The 19665-nt window shown below is 36.0% G+C and overlaps 1 protein-coding gene across 6 annotated transcripts in view; it reads left to right on the top strand.

Moving 5' to 3' along the window:
- DPYD (dihydropyrimidine dehydrogenase) overlaps nucleotides 1-19665 on the top strand; it is a 930457-nt gene that overhangs the window by 276767 nt on the left and 634025 nt on the right. For 5 of the 6 annotated variants that reach the window (XR_009599787.1, XR_009599789.1, XM_004002217.5 and 2 more), the window contains exon 8: nucleotides 4251-4338. Coding sequence is in view for 4 of the 6 variants with exons in the window: in XM_004002217.5 (XP_004002266.3) it covers nucleotides 4251-4338 (88 nt within the window). In the remaining 2 variants the exon portion in view is untranslated. Of the gene's footprint in view, nucleotides 1-4250; nucleotides 4339-10316 lie in introns of all 6 variants that reach the window. The other variant, XM_012176867.5, reaches the window with a different exon arrangement.

Genomic DNA, 19665 nt, shown 5'->3' with positions numbered 1-19665 from the left:
TTTTGCTTCCTCAGTCTCACACTATTACTTGCTAGGGTGGAAACAGACTGAGAAATGCAAAATGTTTGTGCATCCTTCTTGTATGTTACATATTCAGGGGCATGTTTACACTATCGGGGTGGAAAATTTGGGATATTTTCATTCCCCTTTGATAAATCACATAACATCCCTATGAAACTACACACACCCATGCACACAAACACACACAGGCACACAAATACCACCTCAGGGCGGCGGGGTCTTTCTTGAATTTTTTTTGCTGAGACAATTAATAAACCAAACCTAAAGTCAAGTATTATGAGCAACAATTCTACTGATAAACCCGTTGATAGGGCATTCCACTGCTCAGCTTTAGAAACTATATGCTTACTCAGATTAATAAAATTTTATTTAGAATGTTTGTACCTGTAGTTTTCTTTTATGTCTAGCCTTCATTATATATTGGGATTGAGATCATTAGAAAAAATAAGCACTAGAACTTTTATCATTCTTTCTGATCAGAAATATTTTAATAAAACATCTACTCTTGGCAAAGTAAATTACAATTCTAAAGATTCATTATTCAACACTTTTAATAGCATCTAATTCCACTAACTGTAATAGTAATACCCACTATTAGATACTTAGTATTATATACTTTTAATAATATGTGTTTAATTGTCCAGCTTATTTCTTGGTATTTGATGTATTCCAGAGTTCTGAATTATCAGTTACTAATCTTATCTTGGTTGTCCCCTGCTTGTAAACTTTCAAATGGCTACTCTATCTGATAATAAAATTAGAACTAGTATTTTAGTAAAAAAAAAAAAAAAAGTACTCTCCATGTTATATTCCAAATCCCCTTACTTTCTCTTTCTATTCTTTGCTTTGTGCTTTACACTCCAGAAACACTGCATTTTCAGTAGTTCTCCACATGCAATATGTTGTTCTGTGCCTCTGAGGATAGTTCTTGCTCTGCCTTCGTTCTCCTTTTAACCTCAATAGACGTAAGCGTGTAGCTGTTATATGTGTTGCTTCTGCAATAAAAGTACATATTTGACTTTGGTAAAGGTTGTCAAAGCTTTTTTGTCCCTTAGTATCATCATTTGTAAAATGAAGATCATTCTGTCATTTTTGAGATTGCACCCAAATACTGCACTTCAGACTCTTTTGTTGACTATGAGGGCCACTCCATTTTTTCTAAGGGATTCTTGCCTGCAGTAGTAGATACAGTGATCATCTTAAATCCACCCATTCCCATCCATTTTCAAAGATGATCCCACTTCATAACACTACTGTGAGGATGAAAAAAGTCCTCTTTGCAGTGCTTAGAAGAGAGTTTTGCACTTATTTAAGTACTCTGTGCAGTTTAGGTGCAATTATTTTTAATGGATAAGCTTTGTTCTTCACTATGAATCAATTTAGAGACTTTTGTTTTAGAAACATATTGCCTTCAAAACTCAAAGCAACCTACCAGACATTTTGCTTCCTTATTTAATAATGGTAAATGAGTGTAAAATTGCAGTAAATTCTTTTATTTTTAAAGTATATACTGGCAGATACCTGAAAAGTAGACCTCCTTAAAGTGGCTAGTCCCTGATCTTCATGAGATTGATCTTTTGCCCTGTGGAAGGTACGCTTCTTAAAATCTCCAGCATACCAGCTACTCCTTGCTTAAGTTGTCCAGTCTGCATGATGTGTTCAGTGTAAGGGATCATTATGAGATGCTATGGTATGGCCAGATTGTTTCAGATTATGTATATTATTACAAAAGATAACTCTCATATTCTTGAGGCAAACCAGTAACTGAATATTTGTATTTTTCTCCCATGAATGTGAGCTGTTTCCGATCCCTTTTCCACAGCAACAGGATGAAAAGTACACATTCACCAAATCAATGGCCGTGTGCAGTGTACCTGTAGGCTGCAATAATACCACATTTGCCATAGACACCACAGTCCGGACTGCACTTTGGTCAAATCTGCAGTAGTTTCTGTTCTCCAGGAATCAACTAGTCTCAGCAGGGCCAGACTGGGAAATGAAACAGAAGTAGAAGATAGACAGACTACCGCCATCTCTCGCTATTCTACCCACTCCAGACTACGATAGTGTGTTTGATTTAGTCTCTTGACCAGGGTTTCAGAAGTTTTCTGGCCTTCCCAACTTTTGTAGCTATAATAACTCTTACTTCGCAGACCAGGGACCCATTGTGAGGGTTACTTCTACTGACACATTTAACATTTTGGTTATACACCTAGAGGGTTGGCTATAACCACTACCTGGGTTGCCAATGAATTTGAGGTTCTTTCTTCATCGCAGAAGAATTCAGAGATGAGGCAAAGAGGTTAAGAAAGTGAAAGTGAAGTCGCTCAGTCGTGTCCGACTCTTTGTGACCCCATGGACTGTAGCCTACCAGGCTCCTTCCTCCATGGGAATCTCCAGGCAAGAACACTGGAGTGGGTTGCCATTTCCTTCCCCAATGCGTGAAAGTGAAAAGTAAAAGTGAAGTCGCTCAGTCGTGTCTGACTCTTAGTGACCCCCATAGACTGCAGCCTACCAGGCTCCTCCGTCCATGGGATTTTCCAGGCCAGAGTACTGGAGTGGGTCTCCAGTGCCTTCTCCAAGCCACTTATGAGGGGCCTACAAATGAAGGGGTGGAATATTCACTGGGGAAGGAGGGATTTTTGTCGCCACATAGCTTGAGTTAAAAGTGTCATGGCCTCATGGCGTCCTTATACAATGATTGCTTCTGTTAGACTAATCTTATGGTAATGAGGGCACAAGGAGCAAAAGGTTGCCTTTGGATTCAGGAGATTCACCCTTTTCCCTGCCTTTCTTTGTCTGCTACTTGGACTCTTACCACCCTAAATGTATGGTTTCCTATCAGTCTGAAGGCTCCTACTTTACTTTGTCTGTCTATGGACTCCTGCTGCTTATAGGTTGGGTGGTTTAGGCCCTTGCCCCCATTTCTCTGCCCATACCTGGTTATTTACCTGCTGTAACACCTGGAGCTGTGCTTCACTTAGGCCCACTGTGAACTTTATCTAGGCCTGTTTTTCACCCTGTCTCTGTAGGTCCCACTCCTCAGATATCAAGTCAATGAAGAGCCTTTCCAGTGTCCTTGAAAATGTGTGATTTCCCCCCTTCCCCAGTTGCATACAGTTACATTGGTAAATGGCCATAATTCCCTTTGAAGAAGCAGAGGAATCTTTATAGTATTTACTTGCCAGGATGTTGCAGGGTATTTCTTTCTATATGACCTGACCACCTCTTCAGTCAGTAAGTTCAGGATCTGAAAATTGGCTCATGTCTGGGAACTGAGCAAAGTATTGTGACTTTTAATAGGAGTGTCCACCCTCTGACTCCTGACTTTATTCATCTTCCCTGGACAGTGCCCACAATCAAAATCCTATTGATTTTTAAAAGGGATTTATTGCCTGGGAACTATATTCAGTATCTTAAAATATAATGGAAAATAATTTTTAAAAGAATGTAGATATGCACACATATATGTTTATCCAAATCACTTTGCTGTACACCTGAAACAAACAAAATATTATAAATCAACTATACTTCAGTTTAAAAAAAGGCTTTATTGAAATACTATGTGTATGATCAGCCATGAACCTGAATTCTTGTAGACATAATGCTGATCACACTCTGTTGTTTGTTATACTTATTTCTTTTTTTTTTATATTATTCACTTTAATAATTAATATGCCCTAATCTGCATTTATTTTTTTATTTTTTTTAAATTTTAAAATCTTTAATTCTTACATGCATTCCCCAAAACATGAACCCCCTCCTATCCATCTCAACAGAACTGATTCAAATGGACATCTAGGTTGTTTCCATGTCCTGGCTATTATAAACAGTGCTGCGATGAACATTGGGGTACACATCTTCTGCACAGATCTTGACTGTACATTAGGTTAAAACTCTCATTTATCATTTTATTCTTTAAAATACCCCACATAGTGCCTTGAACATACTAAGAAAGCTGTGAAAATTTAATGACTTGATTTTAAATTGCTAACTTTTCCTCTGCCACTTAATTAAAAGGCAAAAATACATTTATCCATTAAGAAGAATATGTTAGTGTTCTATTTATATACTATTTTGTATATGTAAGCCTATATACTAAAAGACAAAATATTTTCATATATATGGAATTATATATGTGTGTACTAAGCTAATTATTTTTGATGTTAAAGATTAAGATTTTAATTACTCAAATGCCAAAATCTAATTACTAAAATCTTTCTTTACAGATAATTTGTGGTAAAAGCGTTTCAGTGAATGACATTACTCTTAGTACTTTGAAAGAAGAAGGGTATAAAGCTGCTTTCATTGGGATAGGTGAGTAGCTTATTTTCAAATATTTTTCTTTGTAATTTTTTTTTTCAATTCCTGACAGTATTCAGAAGAATAAATACCTTCAGACATTTTTATGGTAGAAGTTGTTTCTGTTCAGAAAAGAGCACATAGAAATGAATGGCCAAAGAAAATTTTCTGTTTAATAATGAGTTGTGCTGCCTCACCTCATTATAGATTGACTTGGACGAGACAGTCTTTACCTTCCCATTCTCTCACCATTTTCTCATCACCAGTAAACATCTAAGATGCAAAGTGTTTTCAGGTCATGCCACAGAAGCTCAGAACTCGGCTTAGAAATATCTAGATGCTATAGCTTTCTCTTTATGATAAAACAAATTAGTTAAATTGATATTAAGAGATAGAATTGGCTCATTTTCTTTCTTTTTATATTTTCTAAAGATTTATAAATTATAAATTATGAATTTATGAATTATAAAGATGTTTGATCACAGTTCTGAATGTCACATAGTGTATAACTGCTAAGGCAATCAATGTGCCCTATGGTTCCATATTTTGCCTAAGTATCCCAGGAAGATTGAGTTTTCTAACACGTTCCCCTTTCTCTTACTCTGTACCGAGACCAAAGAGAACACACTGTTGATATAATTTACTCTTTGTCTTGTGAACTTTGTACTTATTCCCTTATATGATCATAGTCTGAACAGTGAGTGGCCTATAAACGAAGTACATCCTCAGGTCTTTTAGTTTGTCTGTCTCCTCTCTAGTTCACTTTCTTTGAATATAAATGTCTAGAAAACCTACACAGAGGTCAAAACTGTTCCATCTCTTTAAGTAATCACATGCCAGATAACATTTGTTTGGGGGCTGTCATTTTTCATATGTTTCTAGAGTAAAATCATCAGGAATGCTTTTTCGCCTACTAAATTTTTATCAAGATGGTATGTGTTCTCTTGCTGCTTAGTTGATAGAAAGTCTTAAAACCATCTTGTCACTCCCTTTACTTAGGTGAAAAATTAGGAAGAGGCAGACAAATTTCCACTGCCTTCTAGCTCCTAAATGTCTTTATTCAAGCTCCTTTCTTTCATAAACTTGATTGCCATTGTCATCAATATTTCTGTAGGTTATTTAAGTATAATTATGTGAGATAAAAACAGGAAAGAGAAAATACATAGGAATATATTGCCTAGGTTCCATTTTTAGCAGCATTACCCCTGACTTTGGCTTTATTTTTCAACATTACATTTGTACTGAGAATTCTACATAAAGAAATAGGGAAAGTATTTTTTTCACATACCAATACCAGCAAAATTAAATCATTAAGTTGCTTTTACTTTCATCAAATGCATATTAAAATATGTTTTGTTGTTCTTTAGTTGCTAAGTCGTGTGCAACTCTTTGTGACATGGTGGACTGTACCCCTACTAGGCTCCTCTGTCCATGGGATTTCCCAGGCAAGAATACTGGAGTGGGTTGGCATTTCCTTTTCCAGGGAAAGTGTGTTTAGTTAATAATAAATGAAAATTTAGTCAAGCAATAGGTCTGAAACATTAGCAATGTTTTCAGATAGCTATTTGAAATTCACCATTGTAGTTTCCTATAGCTGCTGCTGCTAAGTCGCTTCAGTCGTGTCCGACTCTATGTGACCCCAGATATAGCAGCCCACCAGGCTCCCCCATCCCTGGGATTCTCCAGGCAAGAACACTGGAGTGGGTTGCCATTTCCTTCTCCAATGCATGAAAGTGAAAAGTGACAGTGAAGTAGCTCAGTCATGTCTGACTCTTCGCGACCCCATGGACTGCAGCCTTCCAGGCTCCTCTGTCCATGGGATTTTCCAGGCAAGAGTACTGGAGTGGGGTGCCATTGCCTTCTCCGAGTTTCCTATAGCATTTGTATGTAAAAGACATGGAATTGTATATGCTAATGCAGTTTCATGTATCTCTGTGAACTTTGTCCACAAAGAATCTCTGTACTAAAGAGATACGGGCCAAATGAACAGCCAATACGTTGAAACATCTCCAAATTAACTGCTCAAGAAGCAAATTATATCAAAATTGGGAAGAATTGAATGTTTTATCAGTCTGAGTGGTTTCAATTATAAAGTGATATCTTCCATCGCAAGAATCAGGAATGTTTCAGAGTTTTCTTTTATTCCATTAAGTCCCCTTCCATATGTTATTTGATAGTGCTACATCCCATTCACAAAACTCCATTTGACTGCATTGAGGTGTGAATAAAGCACTTAAAATGTGAAGTCCTTTCATATTTATGTTTCTGTGCATTTTCATGCTGAGAAGTGAATCTTTTGACATTTTAGTGTAGTGATGTGTAGAATGCAGTTATGTTCTCTTTGAGTATTCTGTATGAAATATGTACAAGAAAGTTTCATCTTGTCAAAAAAAAAAAAAAATGGAGAGTGGTGTTCTGTGTATAGGAGACAAGTAGCCTTGCTCTCCAGGAAGTACTTCCTTGATACTCTTGATTGCCAAGTTGGGAATTTATGACCTTTCTGTTACCATCTGACAGCTTATTACTTAGACAGCCTCACATCTTTCCATGCTTGTGTTCATTCACCATGCTTCTATATTGTAATTGGATTTCACTCACTTTGTTTACCTACCTTTTCCTACTCAGGATAGAGAAGTAAATTTTGGAATAGGAATTCTCTATTACTTAGGGTATAGGTTTGGCCACTTTAAGAAAGGAAAATAATAAAGACTTAAACAAGATATATGTTTAGTCCTCTCTCAGTTTAACAGTGTGAACCATCCTCAACACGTGTCTTCCATCTTTGGTTCTTAGGTGGCCAGTCTTTCCACATTCCTACTAATAAAAATTGGAAATAAGAAAGGGAGTTCCTTTCTTCTTAAATTTATGACCCAGAAACTGCACATGTTACTTCTGTTTTTATCTTATTGTGTACATCCTAGTAATATAAACATACCTGGCAGCACAGGTTGCTGGGAAATATAGCCTTTAGCTGAGTGGACATAGTGCTTCATTAAACTTCTATTTTTATATAGAAGGAGGATGATAGATAGATAGAGAGTGAAAAATAGAAGTCTTGCCCTTGATGTGCATCATTATTTGTATTTGACACATAAAATCCTTATTGAGAGAAATCGGTGAGCAGGTAATAACCAAGAAAGAAACTCAGAACTTAGCACTTAACCTGTTGGTTATAACGATAATGGAGTACTTTCTCTTTCTGTCATTGCGAATATCATATTTTAGACCTATGTTTGTAACTATGTCTCATTCTCTGTTAGTCTCAAAGAAAAATAAAAACTTATATTTTAATTAAATATAACTTATGAAGGATAGCTTTGTAAATCTGTGCATAAGTCCATAGCATGTCAGTCCATCTCAGATTCTGAAGTTAGTACTGATTTGTAATATTGTTTGTGCTATTGCTGGTGAAACTTTGCTCACTTTTAGGTTTTTTCCAAGTTCTAACAGAATCCATTAAGGAAATTGTCTCATTGTACATACATCACTGTGAGACTGAAAGAGTATGTCTCTTTACCCATGAAAGGTTTAGTTTTTTCTAAGTGAAATAAAAATAAGTGAGATAAAGCTCTGTGCCTTATTCAAACTGGATTGAGTTATCTTTGAGATAATTGGTATTTATTTCAAAGACTTTAAGTTTTTGGTATTTTTATTGAAATAAAAGCACTGGCACAGGGTGTTACTGTCAGTGTTTAGAAATAATGTTAGAACATCTTCTGTACAAGTTTTTTCAAAGTATTGGATGGCTTTCTTTGGTTGGTATTAAAATCAATATAATGGATGACAATCATCATTTTTTTGTTATTAAAAATGAGCACAAAATAATAGAAAATATCAGTGTGTTGCACATCGTTAGGGTGAGTATTATTTTGAGAAAAATGTTTTTCCATCATATGTGTATTTGTTTTTGGTGTCTGTGCTTGCACATGCATATTGCATTATATGGAAAATGTGTTTTTAAAATGGTTTTATTAGTCAGTGCTCAAAACCCACTGTTGTACATTGTAAAGGACCTAAAGTACTAATTGCCTTTTCCCCGTAGCACGACAGCCCTCTCAATAAGCAGCTGCTGAGTGAATTAAATAGGTTTTGCATGATTACAGTATTCTAAGTATTTGTTTCTTTTTGTTTTAGTTCTTTTGGGTGATTATATTCTAGAGCCAATCTGAGTATCACTGTTCTAGGTGACTGAAGAATCAAACCCTTAAGGTTTGATTCAAAGTAGCCTATTTCCCTCCCCTACCCCCCCCTTTTTTTTAATTTGGCTACACTAGGTCTTTTGGGGGCATGAGCGCTCTCTAGTTTTGTTGCACAGGCTTACTTGCCCCGTGGCATGTAGAATCTTAGTTCCCTGACCAGGGATCGCACTTGCATCCTCTGCATTGGAAGGTGGATTCTTAACCACTGGATTGCCAGGGAAGTCCCTCTCTTCCCATTTCTGATCGTCCATTTTATGGTAATTTACATCTTATATTCTCATAAAGCATGGCAGTGATGAAAAAACTAAACAAGCATGTAAGGGAAGGAACATCCACTAAGACACTCTCAGAGAAGGTGTAATGCTTTATATATTCTTTTGACAAAGTAGTTTTCTTTCTTGAATTTTTGTTTTTAATACTTGGGGAGAGAAAGAATTATGGGGCAAATAGCAGTAAAATGCATAATTATAATCACAATAGATACAAAGGGAGCAGAGACTGCAGGAGGAAATTAAAAAGCTGAATATCACCACCCTATGCTTTACTTGTGTCGACTCCAAAGATTTCTCGTGAGACTGTCACTGTTCTCCTCCTTTCATGTTCCTAGGCTACTCCTTAGCCTCCTAACCAATCTCCTTGGTCACTATTAGCCAAACAACAGAAATAGTGATCTTTCTAAAATTAGATCTCATCACATCATTCTCTCATTTAGATTCCCCCATCCCCCCATTCAATAGCTCCCTGTTTTCTTCAAAATACAGGAAAAATCCCTTAAAATAGACTGTCGAGGCTTTTCGTAATTTATTAACAACTTATGTCTTTAGTGACTTATTACATTAGGAGTTGCAGACATTTGAAATGTTTTCAGTTTTACCTCATCTCAATTTTTTAAAATCAATTTTTGGACCTGGGTGTTGCTTGAACCCAGAACTGCCACTATTTTCATATTTGTGTTCTTCCATGTCCTTTTTTCTACTTCATGTAATTCTCTTTGCTTGTAATGATCTGTCCGCTACCGTGGACAAATAAAGCTGCTTCACCATCATCAGTCATCACACCATTATGTTTCTGTTCCCTCTCTGAATGTCCAGATCCGATACTAGCATTTATTTCCATGTATCATAGTAGACTGGTTATGTATTTGTTTCCACCACCAGATGTTAAAACTCTTGTAGTCTGAAGAGTCTGTGTGCCTTACTCATTGATAAATCTTCAATGTCTAGCACAGTTCCTGGCACACAGTAGGAACTCTATAAGTATTTTTAAATTATTGATATTAATGCAGCTGTTTTGACTATTTGCCAAAATAAGTTAGTAGGATGTTAAAATATGTTGGAGTTTTAGGGTATTACAATATTAATCAAACACAAGGAGAAATAGCTACTACATTAGTTTTAGGGTAGTGTTATTATATAAATGAAATGAAAAGTAGGGACAGTGATATTAGTGGTAGTGATAATGATAGTACTAGCAGTATTAGCTCAAATATTCTATTCTCAATCTTTAATATAATTTATGCCATTCAATTTTATGATGACCTTTGAAGTACATATTATAAACTCTATGGATAAAAAATTAAGGCTAGGCAATGTTAAAGAAAACTAGTAAATAGCAATCAAAACATGGAAAGAGAATTTTATACAGAATGTGGAAAAAGTGTAATAAATGCAAACATCTCTGTGTGTGAAGTTGCTTCAGTCATGTGCAACTCTTTGAGACCCCACTGGTGACTTAGCATAGAGTAAACCTGACTTGGAATCAAATCCGAGTGTCTTACATCTCCTGTATTGGCAGGCAGGTTCTTTGCCACCTGGGAAGACTTTGGCGTAAAAAGCTGTTGCAGCGCTTCCCTAGTGGCTAATGCAGGAGATGCCAGTTTGATCCCTGGTCCAGGAGATCCCACGTGCCACTGAAAAACTAGCCCAAGCACCACAGCTCTTGAGCCTCTAGAGTCCGAGAACTGCTACTACTGAAGCCTGGGTTCCCTAGATCCCATACTTTGCAACAACAGAAACCATCACAATGAGAAGCCCTTGCACCGCAACTTGAGAGTACGCCCTGCCCACTGCAACTGGAGAAAAGCCTTCACAGCAGCAAAGACCCAGCATAGCCGAAAAACAGAAAGAAAGAATAGAAATTTAAAAAAGGAAAAAAAACTATGGCGGACACAATGACTGAAAATCAACATGTTAGTTGACGACAGCTGTTTATATTGAGGAGTTCTACTTAATGATCTTGAACAAGGAACTTCGTAATCTGAAAGAATTAGGCTTTATTCTTAGCCTTACTTTTCTTATTGTTACCACCATTGAGTTTCTTCCATTGCTATCAGAAAAGAATATTTTTTTAATGTGATGATGCCCAAATATTGTAACAGCTGAAGAAGAGATAATTACAATTAAGGAAATCCATTGAGAGACCTCGGTATTAAATTTGCTTGTGCGGCCTTTAGTTAAATCTCTTGTGCCTTCTTAGAGCCAGAATTCTTCTCTGTAAAAGTTATTCTTAATTAGCTTCTTAATCAGGAGTTTCTAAATTGTACACAATCACATATACTTCCATTTATTTAGAAGAAAATGAAATGGGGTTTTTAGACCACCCATTTCTGAAAAACTGAAGTTGTTTAAGAATTATGCACAATTCTGAATAGATTATTTTAAAATAATAAACCTGACTTAATTGTAAGTGAAAGAAAGGGCATGGATATTTTGCCAATCCACATTTTTTAATTTGCAGTAATGTCTACTCTAGTGTCATTTGTAAGTACTCCGGTATAATTGTGAGATGGCTCCCAAGAATTCAGAAATGAGGGAAATAGAATTCCAGCTGAGAGTTCATTAAATCATCGCTTAATGGGTTCAAGCAAAGCCCCCAGAAGGAGATAAAATAGATGTAGGACAATTAGTCTTTGATCATATTAACATATCTATAGAAAGTGCATCTTAATCTGCAGAAGCAGTTAACAGGGGCTGGTCAACTTTCCAATCATAGAAAAGGCGGCGGGGGTTGGGGGGAAGAATCTGAGGAAATTGGCGGTGTCTTTTTAAAGGCATCTAAGTCAATGAACCTGGAGTTATTTGATCCCCTATCATGAAGATATATATTAAGTCCATTCTCCTCTACACTTCCTTGTTCTAAGTTTACCAAGCTGACACTGATTCCTAAACAGTTCAGTTATATTAGACCATTCTAATCACGGCAGCAGGAGTCAATCTGGTCCCTAGGATGCGGATCACTGCTTCTCTGAGTAATCTTTTTTGTTGTTCAGTCACTAAGTCATGTCTGACTCTTTGCAACCCTAAGGACTGCGGCATGTCAGGCTTCCCTTGTCCTTCTCTCCCCTCCAGAGTTTGCTCAGATTCATGTCCACTGAGTTGGTGATGCTATCTAACCATCTCATCCTTTGCTGTTATATGATACTCTGATATGAAGAACTTTCCACCTATGGTAACACTACATAAAAATAAGCTATGTATGTCTCGATACTTTTTTTGACTGTCAGTACATTCAGAATAAGTCATATTTTCTTAGTATGACTTTCAACTGACTATCATAGCTGTCCAAAATATACCCCTTTTTAACCTTGCCACTACCACATTTCTAGCCATTCCTCATGGGTAACCTATAGTCTCCCACCATTATACCTTGGCTATACTCTGAGAAAAACTTTGGTCTGTCTCCATATGGTAAAATGAATACTTATAATATTAACTTCAAATTATATTTCCTGCATGAAACTCTCATACTGATCCTGCTGAAATAAATGTTTGCTCTATGTTCACACATAGCAAAATGTTTTATTTGTTATTTATAGGGCTGAATTTATTTTTCTTAATTTTGTTGTGTGCATATATTCACTCCTACACCCCATGCATGAATACACAATATTAAAAACCTGTGAGAGCTGAGATTAGTTTTTTAAGTGTATTCTACAGTTTTAGCATGTTTCTTGAGACATTTAGTATGTCAATATGAGTTTTTGAAATTTAATGATCAAAATCACTGTGGAAAGGGACTGTAACCATGAAACTAAAAAACGCTTACTCCTTGAAAGAAAAGCTATGACAAACATAGACAGCGTATTAAAAAGGAGAGACATCACTTTACCAACAAAGGTCCATATTGTCAAAGCTATGGTTTTTCCAGTAGTCATGTTTGGATGTGAGGGTTGGACCATGAAGAAGGCTGAGTGCCAAAGAATTGATGCTTTAGAACTGTGGTGCTGGAGAAGACTCTTGAGAGTCCCTTGGACAGCAAGGAGATCAATCCAGTCAATCCTAAAGGAAATGAACCCTAAATGTTTTTTGAAAGGACTGATGCTGAAGTTAAGCTGCAATTCTTTGACCACCTGATGCTAAGAGCCAACTCATTGGAAAAGACTCTGATGCTGGAAAAATTTGAGGGCAAGAGAAGCAGGTGACAGAGGATGAGATGGTTGGATGGCATCATTGACTCAGTGGACTTGAGTATGAGCAAACTCTGGGAAATAGTGAAGAACAGGGAAGCCTGGTGTGCTCCAGTATGTGTGATCACAAAGAATTGGACATGACTGAATGACTGAACAACAATAAATTGAAAAAGTGAAAAGAGAAACAAAGGAAAAAGTTGAAAAATGGCATAATGACTTCTTAAGTTTGAAACTATACTTGATCAATTAACTTTTTTTAAAATTTATGTACTTTTCAGGTATCTTATTTTTGACAAAATACAAAGATATGTTCATGATTTTGATTACCTGCTCAAAGGCGTGCATGCATACTAAGTTGCTTCCGTTGTGTCCGACTCTTTGTGACCTTGTGAACTGTAGCCCTTCAGGCTCCTCTGTCTATGGGATTCTCCAGGCCAGAACACTGGAGTAGGCTCCTATGCCCTCCTCCAGGGTATCTTCCCAACCCGGGGACTGAACCCCAATTCTTATATCTTGCATTGGCAGATAGATTCTTTACCACTAGTGCCACCTGTGAAGACCTATTCAGGGCAGTAAGTTTCTAATTCTAACTGGTTTAGTTAATAACATTTTTACATTTATGCCAAATGATTATACCAAATATTATAATGCTGTATTGAATATTAGGTATTTTTGAACATTTTTAGTAAAAGCAAAGCTATTTGCTTGAGGGTGTTTAATACGTATTTTATGGTGAAGATGATGATACAAGAAAATCTTTTCTAAAAATAGATTTTTCTGCTGGTAGAATTCCTGGAATATTATAGGTGCTCGATAAATATTTATTGAACTAACCATTGATTTTAAGCATATTTACTACTTCCATATAGTAGTCAAAAAGGAAGTAATTTATTTAGCAAGAGGATTATTTTAGAGTATTCTGTAGCTCATGTTCTTTTTATTTAAAATTTTATGAAGAAATGTAATTATATTTTAAATATTGAATGCATCCTTGGATTTCTTTGGATAAAGACATGGAGACATTTCTATTTTAGTTCTCTATAAATTTTTTATAGAATGAAAATATATTTCACTCACAGTAGTTGCTGATGTAACAGGAGCCCATTGTTAAAGCACCTGTGATGCATGACATGCAACAGTCATGGGTTCCATCCCTGGCTCGGGAAGATGCCCTGGAGAAGGGCATGGAAATCCACTCCAGTGTTCTTGCTGGGAAAATCTCAAGGACAGGGCAGCATGATGGGATACAGTTCAAAGGGTCACAAAGAGTCAGACACGACAAAGCCACTGAGCACACATGCACACACTGGCTTATGACTGATGATTACATCTTTTTGGTGGGTGAAAATCATCATCTGATCTGGGAATGGGATATTATTGAACTTTCACTATGGAAGTTAGGATGGATTTTCTTAAATATAGTAATCATCCTGTAGGTATGGGTTATCCTCTATAGGTAGAATGTTAATATTGGAGGATAAACTTTGAAATAATTAACAGAATTAGAAATCATTTAGATAGTGGATATTATCATAGAAGTATTAAGAAATGCCACAGTACACAACCTCCATTTCCAAACCCCCTGTTCAATGAATTTGTATCTAAAATTCACGACTGTATCAAACACACATGTATAAAACATCAGTGATTTCCAATTAGAGTTGAGGCATACTATTGGGGTAAAGACAGCTTTATTCACATTACAAACTACACAACTCTGTATATCTTACCCTTTTGTAAATCACTGTATTTAAAATTTGATAAAGGAGCCCATTAAACACTGAAAGATATAAAAGAGGCATGAGAAATGATATGGAAATGGCAGAGTTGATGTAAATTAGAGGAAACTAGGTATATTTCTACATATGCTCTAGCGTTCTATCAGTAGAAGTAAATTTTCCCAAAGAATAGAAATAAGAAAATTTGCAAGCTAATCTGTGTCTCATTTATCGCTTATTTACTATTTATACAGGTTAGATTATACAGTCTTTGGCTAGAAGCACTAGATCAGATGAACAAATACTCTTTTCCATGGGCTTTTGAACACCTTTGACATAAATGCTTAAAAGCAAGCAGTGTGTTCTAAAGAAGGACACGTGCTTTGAAGAGACTTCATTAAGATATTGTATTTTAAGTAATACATTTATTTTAGAAACAATTCAATTGAAATTGGTATCAAATTGTTTTTTCTTCAGATCCTATCTTTGAATGGTTTAGGAGGCCTCAAGCAAAATCATTCTCTGAATTCCTCAAGGCTCTTTTGTATGACATAAATTTATTTCAGTGAATAAATAGAAGTCAGTGGGGAAGGACTTAGATTGCTTACATTATTCTTTCTTGATTTTTTAAACTCATATTCATAATATTATTTAAGTTATATAAGGAGTTAATATATGAAGAAAACAGTACTACAATCATGATTAATTTATTTTATTAACTCAAAACAACATGAATCTTTAGAGAACACTTTAAAGCATATTTGCCATAGACATTGAAGAAACAAGTTTCAAAACAAAATTTTGATTTATTTACTTTTTTTATCTCAAAATTGTGAGAAACTTGATGTGTGTTATCTTCTGATTAGCCATGCAGTGCCACCTGGTGTGCAGATGGGAAGAACATTGCACATCAGAGGCTCTGTTCACACCCCCCCCTCCCCAAACACAAACTTCCATGACAGGAAATTAACAGATGTTCACTTTGCTTGTGTTACGGAGATAAATTGTGCATCCAACTCTTAATTCGTAAGTTAAATTTGGAGAAGATGTTGATATTGAGTTAATTAGTCAAAGATTATGTCAGTACATCCAGTTTAGTGGAAACAAGTAATGTTAAATGAAAAATTGCTACCTTGGCTGTTTAAGTTCCTATTTTGTACTTCTTTCTTATGTACCTGATGGCTTTGTTTTTTAAGTCTTAATATTTATATTTTACTGATAAATGTATCAGTGCTGGGATAATTTATTTTAAAATTTACTGCAATTGATATCTCTATGACTGTTTTCCTTTTACTGAAAGAAAATAGTCTTCTTTTGTATTTTATAAAGACCATATAATATTCAGGTGCATTGCCACTGTTCTTATTCTTTTAATCTTATCATCAGCTAATCATATTTCGAAGTATGTTATTAAACTTCTACCGTAGCTGCTAAGGATTATAGATTGCAAAATAAATATAGGGGTTTTGATTGATTTAGAAAATAATGTCTGCTGCTGCTGCTGCTGCTAAGTTGCTTCAGTTGTGTCCGACTCTGTGCGACCCCATAGACGGCAGCCCACCAGGCTCCCCCGTCCCTGGGATTCTCCAGGCAAGAACACCGAAGTGGGTGGCCATTTCCTTCTCCAGTGCATGAAAGTGAGAAGTGAAAGTGAAGTTGCTCAGTCGTGTCGGACTCTTAGCGACCCCATAGACTACAGCCCACCAGGCTCCTCCGTCCATGGGATTTTCTAGGCAAGAGTGCTGGAGTGGGGTGCCATTGCCTTCTCCAGAAAATAATGTCTACTTTAATGCTATTCATAAATAAGAATTGTGTACATGTGAATATATTGAAGGACTTCCAGCATCATTGGAAGGATTGATGCTGAAGCTGAAGCTCCAGTATTTTGGTCACTTGATGCAAACAGCCAACTCCTTGAAAAGTCCCTGATGCTGGGAAAGATTGAGGGCATAAGGAGAAGAGGGTGTCAGGAGGATGAGATGGCTGGATGGCACCACTGATGCAATGGACATGAACTTGGACAAACTTTGGGTGTTGGTGAGGGACAGGGAGGCCTGGTGTGCTGCAGTCCATGGGGTCACAAAGAGTTGGATACGACTGGGTGACTGAGCAACACATATAAATATAACACACATAGCAGCTAAATTTCTTGAAGTACTGACTTGTTTTTAATATGAATTGTTTTAATTATCTTGAAGTAATTTTAGATATTTTTGATTCTTTCATTTCATGCATACATAAATTGTGTCTGAAAGAAATTAAGTAATTTAGTCTTTACTAGAAGATTTGAATGCAGGTCCATCTGAAACCAAAGTTTTACCGTTAACCAATACAGTGAGATGGTATTGGTCATATATAATGATTTAAATTTTAAAATTCATTTACAAATTGTGGTGAAGTTCTCATAACATGAAATTTATTATTTTAACTATTTTTTACGTGTGCTGTTCAGTGGCATTATGTACTGTTACCTTGTTGCACTACGATCACTCACTACCATTCCTCTACAGAACTCTTTCAACACGCGAAACTGAGGCTGTATACCCATTTAACAATGCCTTATTCTCCCTTCCCCTGTTCTCTGGTAACTACTCTTCTACTTTCCATATCTATAAATTCAACTATACTAGGTACTTCGTATAGGTGGAATCATACAGTATTTGTTCTTTTGTGCTGACTTATTTCACTTAGTATAATGTCTTCAAGGTTTGGGCTTCCCAGGTGTCCCAGTAGTAAAGAAACTGCCTGCCAGTGTAGGAGACACAAGAGACACAAGTTTGATTCCTGGTTAGGGAAGATCCTCTGGGGGAGGAAATCTCAACCAACTCCAGTATTCTTGCCTGGAAAATTCCGTGGACAGAGGAGTCGTAAACAGGCACAACTGAGTGGCTGGCCACACACACAGACACATGCTTTAAGCTTCATCTGTGCTTTAGCACGTGTCAGGAATTCCTGTTATTTTTAAGGCTAAACAACTTTCTATTTTATGTATTACCACATTTGTTTATCTTTTCATCTGTCAGTGGACCCTTGGGTTATTTCCATCTTTTGGCTGTTGTGCATAATACTGCTATGAACATGGGTATACATATAATCTCTTCAAGTCTCTGCCTTCACCTGATTTTTGTATATACCCAGAAGTGGAATTGCTGGATCATGCAGTGATCCTATGTTTAATTTTTCAAGGAAATTCCATAATGTTTTCTATAATGACTGCATTATTTTATATTTGCACCAGCAATGCACAAAGATTACAATTTCTCCACATTCTTGCCAACACTTGATTTTTTGTTAGCAGCCAAAGTAATGGGTGTGAGGTGGTATATAAGGACTTTTAATACTTTTATTTGCATCCTAACTATCACCAACAGAAACTTGCAGTGATAGTATTAGATGTAATAAATGTTAAAGATATAGGTTAATGCAGAATTAATCCAGAGAATGAATTAGAAGAACCTCTCTGAGTAAAATAAAATTACTTTTTTGAATTCATGAGGACCTCAGATTATAAGCTGACAAAATGGGAAGAGAGTGCAAAATTCAGCAAGAAGTTCAGTTTAAAAGGGGCAGGGAATATTAAAAGACAGAACTTAAATATTAATATCTATTTGAGATTCTAACTGGTAAAAAAAAAAAAGTCAAATGAGAAGTCATCGAAATTTTTCTCTAAAAAACAGAAATCAGTATTTACTTTTAGGTTTTGTAGGCCATATAGTGTCTGTCCCAACTACCAAACTCTCTGCCTTTATAGTGAAAAAGCAGGCATAGAATAGAATATATGTAAACGCATGAACACAGATGGCTGTGTGTCAGTAAAACTGTATTGTAGATAGAAGACCAGATTTGGCCAGCAGACCGTAGAATAAGGAATTACTTAAGAATATTAATTGCTTTATTTTCTCATAGTTTTGAGACAAGAGAAAGTTTTACATGGAAGTCTACATATAATAAAAATCAAGTTAACTTTTTAGTAACTTGATTTTTATCAAGTTATCTCAAACCACCTAACTTGTTTTGAGAATGTATACCTGTTTGTAGAATACTTCTAAGAACAGCAATATAAAACCTGTCTTTGAAGCAGAAGATGTATCTATCACTGTATATTTTGTTTGCTGTTGTTATTGGTCAGTCGCTCAGTCATGTCTGACTCTTTACAACCCCATAGCGTGTAGCCTGCCAGATTACTTTTTCCTGGGGTTCTTTAGGCAAGAATACAGGAATGGGTTGCCATTTCCTTCTCCAGAGGATCTTCCTGGATCAGGATCAGGGACTGAACCTGCATCTCCTGCATTGGCAGGTGGATTCTTTACCACTAAGCCACCAGGGAAGCCTGTTTATTCTTTTAATGCTCTTTGAAATAGGCTACCTTAAGTGGGTCCCCACATTTTCTTGTTCATTAATGCACCTGACTTCCTCGCTTCTTGGTTACTATTTTAGCAAATAGATTATCTGAAAAGTGTATCCAGAAATAATTTTCCTCCTGATGCCACGCCTGAATTAGTTTTTTAAAAGCATTATTACCATGGGTAAACTTGCTGTTTTTCTCAGGTTTATAATTTCATTCTTTAAAAGTAATCTTTGGTAAATGAATATATGCTTGGTTTCAAACCAAAGAAAAAAATAAAACCACAGCCAAGATTTAAAATCACATCAGGATTGAGATTGAAATTACTCAGTGTTTTTGAAGTGACTGATGATTATAAAGGTGTAATCTTATAAATTGTGATTCATGGTTAGTTTTATGTTTTCTCATTGATTTTTGATAGGGTAAAAAGGAGCATATGAAATAGAAATCTTCTTTGCTTTAGGTTAGGATATGATTTATAAAATCTATGTAACTTCTATTTTATTTTGTTTTTTCTCTCAACTCTCCATTATAATTTCTAAGAGTTAGCCCCTACTGATTCAACGTGGAAGTAGCAAAGAGCCATTCAGACCATAGTTTCTTTTATTTTCGGTACTCAGGGAAGTAAGCTGGTCATTATTCGAAACATACCCTTATGTTTTTATGCAGCTG

The sequence above is a fragment of the Ovis aries genome, chromosome 1 (assembly GCF_016772045.2).
Source record: "Ovis aries strain OAR_USU_Benz2616 breed Rambouillet chromosome 1, ARS-UI_Ramb_v3.0, whole genome shotgun sequence".
NCBI classification, from domain to species: domain Eukaryota; kingdom Metazoa; phylum Chordata; class Mammalia; order Artiodactyla; family Bovidae; genus Ovis; species Ovis aries.
Note: the sequence above shows the minus strand (reverse complement) of the source record. Positions and strands in the feature narration are given on the sequence as shown.